At 35.9% G+C, this 9,493-nt stretch overlaps 1 protein-coding gene across 1 annotated transcript in view; it reads left to right on the top strand.

Annotated features, from left to right (window-relative positions):
* Window positions 1-2,356: 2,356 nt before the first annotated feature.
* LOC113051952 (ADAMTS-like protein 3) overlaps window positions 2,357-9,493 on the top strand; it is a 142,742-nt gene continuing 135,605 nt past the window's right edge. The window contains exons 1-2 of the mRNA XM_026216149.1: window positions 2,357-2,594; window positions 3,208-3,330. Of these exons, the coding sequence (XP_026071934.1) occupies window positions 3,262-3,330 (69 nt within the window). The 5' untranslated portion in view covers window positions 2,357-2,594; window positions 3,208-3,261. The remainder of the gene's footprint in view (window positions 2,595-3,207; window positions 3,331-9,493) is intronic.

Raw genomic sequence — 9,493 nt, 5'->3', positions numbered from 1 at the left:
AATCAGTATACAATAATGTCCCAGACTGAAGACTGGAGTCACACTACAAGCAGGCAGACCACAGTGCTCAACAAAGGAAATGACTTACATGTAGTCTTATGATAGGTATGATTGGTTAGTTCATCAAATCCTATGTGAGAACAGCACAGGATTTACCCACTGGCAAAATGAGTAGCAGTAAAATGTAATGTTAGTTAACAAGAACATTGCTTAAAAGAGAGATAAAGGGAAGCATGCATAAACCAACTTAAAAAAATATATATTATTATCATTAAACATGACAACCACTGTGCTTGTGTTTCTCTCTCTCCGTGTGTATGTGTGAAAATTGTACCTTTAACATTTGTGTAGATGGATGAAGAAGATTAGTTGAATCAGGTTAAAGTATATTTGATGACTGATCATTTTTTTCTGATTCAATTATCAAAAGTCAACTGTATAATATGAGTTATGACAAGTAATTTACTGAAATGTAAATATAATGTAGATGTAGATCTGGAAGAGAAGGTGCTGCTGGCCCCTGTCTGGAGGGTAAAGTAAGAGCAATGGGATCCAAAGACCTCAGTGCACTTCTGGCATTCATGATCCATTACTGCACGCAATCTGGATTATCTAATCAGATTAAAAAAAATTAAGTACTTGTAATTAGATTACATTACATTTTAAAATACTCGTTATCAGACTACAGTTACTTTTTTATTGATTATACAATTACATTTCACACAATTCTTTCTCTTTGCTCTGTCATCAACTCAATGTGCAGTGAATGTTTTAGGATTTTCAATAGACCTTAAATAGAGGACATGAATAAATATGAAATATTTCTGATTTTGCACAATTTCTAGGTCACTAATCAAATAAGTTAGTTATTCACTTAAGGTGATGTTGATCACTGATCATATGACCTTTTGTGTTCAGAAGTTTTTATTTCCATTATGCTCTGTGAGTCATGATCGTCAAACTTTTGTACAAACGAGTTCATGCAGCTTGAGTGTAACTGTTAAAGTAGATGATCAGATCTCAGCCAATTTTAAATAAAGTATTTTTTTTTTTATTAAACTTTTAATTCATATTGTAATGCTGATTATTATCTGTGACGGAAAAAAAATTGAAAATAGACTCAATACTTTTGCATACTAAACATCGTGTGACCGATGACTGCGGTCAAATATATAAAATATATTGAAATGTGTTTATGCAATATGAATAACTGCTAGTTTTGGAATAAAATAATTGCTTAATAGTCTATTTGAGAAAACTGTTGAATAAAACCTCTGCGTGATTTTCTTCAACAGCAGGTGGAGATAAGAGTCCATGAATCCGCTCAAAGTGCACAACTCAGCAGCTGTAATAAGAACCATTTCCTTCTGTGTTTAGAAAAGAAGCACACATCCAGAAACGGCCATGAATATTTCTCATGCATCTCATGCTTACATTTATCGTTGTTGTATTTCGCTGTTCAAACTCTAAGATCTAAGTGCAGTTTAGTTGTTTCCCACCCATCCAGATGATAGGCCCTCCTTTATAAGACTTAAATGTAACACTTGGGTACTTTAAATGGTATTCATCAAAAAGTCACCTTCTAGATGTATGTGGAATAATAATGAACCCTGTGGATCAAGGAGCTCACTAATAGTCTCTTTAAAAGAATGAAAAGCTTTGCCCTTCTGCTGCTCACTTTGACTTGAGCCAGGGCAGGTGAAAGCATATCAAAGCCATATCTCTCGCTGCCAAACGCTACTCTACACTTCATAATAAACAGATATGCGTTGCCCCAACAAGCTCTTTTATCACTCGCAGGAGCATATAGAATGATAAAAGCGCTTGGTTGCTCTCTGGAATCAATCCAAAGGGTTTAATGATCTTGAGTTGAGAATGTATTTGAACACTTACGAATGTATGTCATTGCATTAGATACAAAACATCAAACCTATATGATGCTATTATTTTAAATCAACATTATGTATACTATGTGTATGTGTGTGTGTGTGTGTGTGTGCACATATGTGTATGTAATTATCTTATGTATAAATAAATAAATAACTAAATAAATAAATAACTAAATAAATAAATAAATATATATATATATATATATATATATATATATATATATATATATATATATATATATATATATATATATATATAGCCTATGTATTTAAAAAAATATATATAATTATATACGTATTCGTTTGATAATTAGTTACTTTTTACATTACAAACAACAAAAACCCACCTATAAAGGCAGGTTCCATTGTGACTGTATGTGTCAACATGCCCCGCCGCGGGGGGAGCGATCTAGTCGCGTCGCGTCGCGTCGCGTCCGGTGTGGGACGCCTAGCGGACTATCCGCTCAGGACATGAACTTCTGTCAGCTCAGTGTTCAGTAAGCAGCCCTTCGCTGAGGACATCGCAGAAACTCGCAGTCACAGGCGCTCCATCCAGCCTTTATATCAGCCGCCTGAGCGCTGCGCGTCAGCCACGCGCCATTCAGATCAACATCATCAGGGCTCGTGCGGTGTTCAGTGAATAGTGGAGCGGCGCGCGCGCTTAATAGATTAACATGTGAATCTATGAGTTACTTTGCAGCAAAGGTAAGAGCTGATCGATCGCGTAAATGAACGTCTTTGCGTAGCTTTACACTGCATAAGAGTCTTTTTTTTAGAGGATAATATTAGCGTGTCTATCGGTTTTTATTTTCAAATGTTTTAATATGAGTCATTTATAAAGCAAATTTGATTTGCCTGACATAACCTGTATGTGCACTGGGTCAGCTGGTCCATCTCTTTGCAGCATCTCTTAATGCACTCTTCTGATCAAATTAAATCCGTGTCATGTGGATAGTATATATATATATATATATATATATATATATATATATATATATATATATATATATATATATATATATATATATATATATATATATATATATATGACATGCACTGCTGCACAGAAATGATAACCGGAAACCTATTATGCTGCATTCTTACTGCTGTTGCATTATGGATGGGGAATACCTGAAAAAAAGGCATTTTTTTTCACTGTCAAAAAACTCATACCAGACTGGATAGTGTAATTAAGTCAATCAAGAGTACGGCCATCTTGCACTTTCCATCTAAAATCAACAGTCTCATCAGAGGTAAATAACTGAGCGTCATTCCTACAGCAGCAGCTCTTGCATGGCATCTCTGTGTCTCTCCTCAGGCTGATATCTGACTGACATCATTCACCAGGCAGCTCTGGAGCAGGATTTTAAAGATGGGCTTTTGGGTTTTGCCAGCATGTCGGATCAGCTTGATGTTGACAGTGATGTCGTCCACTGGTCAGGTATGATAAATGTCAGATGTTGTTTTCGTGAAGTTATTTATCAAGCACCTGAATGCTATCAATCTGATTTTCTTTACACTGTAATATTCTTAGCTACTGGCTGCTGTACTTTAAGTCATTTTTACAGCATTGTTTCTACAGTTAAATTAATTGTATAGTTCACATTCAAACTGTACTGTGATATCATAGTGAGCATGCATGCCGGGTTATGTGTTTAGCGCACAATGTTTTGAAACTCATTTGTGCCTGCTTACATACTATATTGCCATATATAATGCAGACTGCAAGTTGTAATCAGACTTGAAGTCAATCATTATAATTGGTAGCATTTTTATAATCATCATAATGGTCACGTCAAGCAAGAGTGTATGTGTTATGAGTTTTTTGAATCCCACATTGCAGTGCGATCTGATCATTTGTAAAGCCATTTGTTGCCCTCTCGCAGTAAAATTATATTGATTTTGAAGTAAAAGTTAGAATTTTGGGTTATATTGTAACAAATTACTGGCATTAGAGTAGAGAGCATGAAAGATTTAAGAAATGTTTAGAGAGCATATATATACATATATATATAACTCATAGTAATGCGCTCCATCACGGGTCCTGAGGGAACTGTTAAACGTTGCCCTTCTCTTTTGTTGTAACAAACAGGTTATATATAGAGGGCTGGTGTGGATGTTAATGGAAGAGCTGGCATGGATGTGGAGGCCAGTCTAACCCTGTACAATAGGGCCACTCGGTAACAGCAATTTACACTGCCGTGCTGCCACCTAAACGTGGCCAAATCTCTTTGTCCTATGTGCCGGTACGTGAATAACGACAGCTGAAACCCAAGTCCTTCCTTTGTGGAACGAAATGTAAGTGAAAAGATGGAGGAGAGAGCAGGTAGTGGCATTAGTGCAGCAGTGCACTCTGGGATAGAGTTACAGCTGGCCACGTTGAGCGCCTTTTCCATGCACGCACCATTTGGCTAGTGTCATTCATTCCCTAGTTTGTACGCGAGCTGATGGACAGCAGCATCTCTGTCTTTTACGCCGCTTTATACCACTTCAGAATTGATCATTTCCATTTGGCTGACTGAAGCAGGTGACAGGGGCCATCCATCGTGGAGAGAGCAGGTTTCTGCTAGAGTCTAAATTGAAATTTGATGTGCATTTATCCAGTTTCCATTAAAGCTCTTCGCAGTAATCTTTCAGAATAATATTTGTTCTTTGGGCTAAACACTTCGGCTTGATTTATGTGCGCGTGGGAGCCGCCGCTGGGACTCCTTAAGAAGCTGTGAGTTTCAGCACTGAAAGCGAAGTGGAGTCTAACAGGTGTTTTCACTACTCTTTTCCCACATCTCCTATTTTCCTGCTTTTCTTATTAGAAAGCGGCTCTGCTCTTTCACCTCCCTCTGGCAGTGCACTCCTCCTCATTCACGTCTTTCTCATGAAAGGACTTTGTAGGGTCAGATTGTGTTAAATGTGGGATTTGGTGGGCAGATGTATTTAATTTTACTTTTTGTTCAGCCTGATAAAATGATAAAACTCACAAAGCCACGGCTGATTTATCCATCCATCCATCATCCATCCATCCATCCACATTCAGATTCATGAAATTAATTAGAATTTAAAAGACATTTTCAATTCATTTGCTGCTCAACATATTGCGTACAGGATGCTTCTGGTCTCTGCTGAGTTCAATAGTTAGCTGCACTTTGGCAGCAGGTTCTTATTAAGCTCTTAATTCACTTGTATGGATTATTCAGCACCTAACACATCATCTCATTGCACCAACCTTTATTCTGCAGGGACAGAAAGCATGCACTTCTCTTAAAGACATTGTACATTTCAGAAGAAGCTCAGAGGTTAAATGAGTACATATTCAACAATTACAGGCCAGAGTAGATTTTGAAATAGTGATTCTAGCTCGGCTTATCCTGTAGATTATGACAAGCAGATGTTGCATTAACCTTGTGCCTGATTGCTTTTTATTGCATTGTGTTTTCAAGGGTATTGATATTCTCAAGTTCTCAATTGAAGCCATTCGTGCCCTCTTTTTCAATGTCACCATCTCCTCCATTTCGATTGCTTTCCATTTTTCACTTTCATATTCCCAATTTACAGATTCAGAGACATTACTGAAGGGTTGCATTGTAGGCGGAGAAACAAATGAGCTCTTTGTTGTCTCTGCCTTTCAAAGATGAGAAATGCATGACAATGCGCTCTTTCTATCACATTGTGAAGTTTAAATCATTTTTTGGGGATAGTTTTCAGCACTTGTTATTGAAAGAGACTGTAGAGACACGACCGGATATTATACAGCAGAGAGAATGGATTGAACTTGAACCTTAGAGGTTGCTTTTTCATTTCAAACAAATGAGGTGTTATGCCGCCTTCCTTTTGGAACAGCCTCTGTGTTTATGATGCCTTTAAAGGCGCTCTAGCTTGGGACAAAGCCAGAATGATAAACAATGCTAGAGACGTGTTCATCAGCACACAAACCAACAGAACAACAGCTCTATCTCCTATGTCATGTCTGGCTAGGGCTCAACAGATATTGTGTTTAATGTATTTAAATGTATGAGCTTGCTGTGTTGGAGGATAGTGTGAAGTTTTCTGTGGAGTTGTCAGGCAGCAGTGTGAAAGCTTTGCTCGCTCACTGCTTTTGTTTTGTATGTCCAGAGACACTACGGCTGCAGCTCCAGCCTGTTTGAACAGCTGACACCTAAAGCAGAGACAAAAAAGCTGGCTCCAGACAGCCTCATTGCTGAGAGCCGGGAATAGGTTGTGGATGTTTTAGTGTGTGTTTCAAGTGTGCACTTGAATGTCTGTATATTTGTTCTTTATGGATGAACAAAATATTTACACACTTGAGCTATACTTTAAAATGTCTGAATGTCGTTGCATTAAATAACATCTAAAAATATTTTTAAGAAGAATTTAAAATATCTTTTTTTTTTTATACATTGCAATCAATACATTTTATAAATATATCTGTAGAGGACCGACTAAAAGTGTTATCTACGTAAAATACGTATTTTTTGCATATGCCACCTATTTGTATCTAATGCAGTGGCATTCAGACATTTTTTTTTTTGTGAGTAGTTAAATTATTTTTAATGTAATTATAAATGTCATTAAAAAATTGTACACACACACAAACATACATAATATTCATATATGTATATAAAATATATTTGATATAAATTTGAAACAAAATAAATAAATGTTTTATATATTTCATTTTATACTTCAATTTATTGTTATTGATTTGCGTTATTTGAGTGGTTCAAAGGTCTTAGATTTTACATGTGATCTGAACATGCATCTTGAAATAATTCTGTATATATATATATATATATATATATATATATATATATAAATATTACAATAGGGAGATATTATATTTTATATATATAAATTGATGCAATCTTTCAATAGGAAGTCAGAGTAGAACCATCCAAATGTTCATATTTATTAAATATGGCAGGCTATATGTTAACAGAGGCTTCGACCTCCACAGGAAAGTTTTGAATCATGGAAGGTTGATTTTAAAAGGTTGCTAGGTAGCAAAAAAATAAAATAATAATAATGGAAATTTGAGGCATTCAAGATATCTTCATAGGGGCTGACAGATTCTAAACTCATTTTTCGTTTCTTTGTTCACAGAAAAGATAATTAATGGGGCAAAATCATGTGGCTTTCATGTGTTTTACAGCTTCACAATATCTGCTGATGGTTCAAAGCGTGTTAATGCTTTGATTTATTGGTCCATACAGGGCCATAAATACACAGCTGCTTTTAATTGCAGTTTTACAGATAAACCCTTAAATCAGTGCAGCACATACATATGTTACTCTGAGACAGTCAAACCCTGAGTGCAGGGTTCTGCAGTAAATCACTGAATCCCAAACATTGGTTTGCATCTTTAAATTCATGCATGATGTAAATCCGGATGCATTTCCTGTAGGTCTGGATTGCTCCATGTAAATTTTAACTATTGTTTTGAAGCGGTTGGGTTTAAATCATGCACGAGTTTGCAGATTGCATGTACAGCACCTTTGTGATTCTGTCTTACCAGTTAATGCATGAGTTTAAACATTAACGTTTAGACAACTTTTTTCATCTAACATCAAAGGTGTTAAATAAATGATTGAAGTCTTCGAATCGATTCTACAGATTTACCCCAAGAATAAAGAGTGAAAATTCAAAAGAAAGTCTGTAGATTGTGTCTGAGCCTGTGAAAGGATAAAAGAGCTCTTATCTGTATGATTTGACGTATACGGCTCGTCATGAATTCTCTCTCTCTCAATCTATGGTGGATCGAGTTGAACTGAAAGGCTCATTCATACACAGTGACTGTGTGACCATTCACTCGACCAGATGTAAACAAACTCGCTGCCTTTTTGCACCCGCTGCACTGCTGATCTGTTGGATGGGACCCTCTCTCCCTCTCTCTCTCTCTCTCTCTCTCTCTCTCACTCTCTCTCTAACATGGCAAATTGGCTCTTGACACTAAGCCCTGGCACATATTTCATGATTCCATTAATGGGCCCAGTCAGCTTTTGATATTATGCTTAGTTCAGGACCTTAAAGGAAAGGTTCACCCAAAAATGACAATTTAATCATAATTTACTCTTGTCTATACTGTTTCAAACCTCATATTATTTTCCTTCTTCCATGAAACAGCAGAAATACAAGGAAAATGGAGGATAACATACCATCGAGTCTCTTTTGCAGTCGAATTTATTTTACTGTTATATTTTATTTTAAAGGTTGTGACAAACTAAAAAATAGGTAGATCTATATTTGGTTTGGTTCTCCTTAAAGTGAAAAGTTCTTAAAAGTTTTTTCTTAGATTTTCGTAGTCATTTAAATAATATATAAAGACGATTTTGTGCATTGGAAAGTTTCCATAGATGTCAAAGGCTCATCATTGAACCAAGTGTTCCAAAAAAATACAAATAAATGAAGAGTGTGTCATGACCGGTCAAATGATCCACAAGAAATAATGATGTCAAACCTAAAGGCACTATTTTGGAACTGAACACAAATGATATCCTGTTTCTACTTTTAGAATTTTTTTGTTTAGTCTACTTTTGTATTGTATTTTCAGTGTATTGTATTTTCAATTCATTGGACTGTATAAATCACCATCCACTTTCGAAGTCTCAAAAAAAGAAAAAAGAAAAAAAGAAAGAAAAAAAAAGCAGCTTGGCTATTCTGTCTAGCGTCTCATTTTGTGATTCAAAGAAGAATGAAAGTAATATGAGATTGAAACCATATGAGGGTGAGTGAATTATTACAAAATGTTAATTTGGGGTGAACTATTTCTTCTAGGACAATTCATTAGAAAAGTAGTCTTTTTAGATTTGAGCCTCCATAAATGTTGATTGTGGCTCTGCTTGAAGGTTCTGCCTCATTTCACAAATCTCTAGTTGTTGAAAGGACTGTGATATCTGACTGCCACCAGTTAAAATACTAATTTCTATCAGATTTAATGCGCATAGTCCACTATAAGCAAGTTATTTGTTGAACGATTCCCTGAAAAGTGTAAATATTGTGACTCTCAGAACATCTCTCTGTTTGTTTAAGCATCATGACCAAACCGTTATATACTCTATATACTTTGGTGCACAATTACTTGTTTGGACCAATGATAAATGGGTTTTTTAATGTTTAAGAAACCTGTTTGAAAACAGTCATACTTTTTGTAATCACATACAGCTTCATTAGTAGCTTCATGTTGTTGAGATGTAGAGAAAAGGGTACAAAAGCAGCTTTAAAGGAATGCGTCACCCAAAAATAAAAATGTACTCACCCTCAGGGCTTCTAAGATGTAGATGAGTTTGTTTCTTCATAGGAACAGATTTGGAGAAATTTAGCATTAGATCACTTGCTCATCAATGGATCCTCTGCAGTGAATGGGTGCCGTCAAAATGAGAGCCCAAACCGACAAAATCGGTCCATTACTGATAAAAACAGTAATCCACATGACTCCATATTATTGCTTCCTTCAGTTTGTTATCTCAAATAATAATAATCTACTCACATATTTGTTTAGGACTGTTTTCAATTTGAAACGGTGCTTGATCTGTGCATATTTCTCTCCAGATTCAGACAAGGTGACTTTCACTGGAGGAAGCAGTATTATGGATAGGGGACTCATATTTTAGTCA

The sequence above is a fragment of the Carassius auratus genome, chromosome 32 (genome assembly GCF_003368295.1).
Source record: "Carassius auratus strain Wakin chromosome 32, ASM336829v1, whole genome shotgun sequence".
Classification (NCBI taxonomy): domain Eukaryota; kingdom Metazoa; phylum Chordata; class Actinopteri; order Cypriniformes; family Cyprinidae; genus Carassius; species Carassius auratus.
This window is presented reverse-complemented; position numbering and strand designations above follow the sequence as displayed.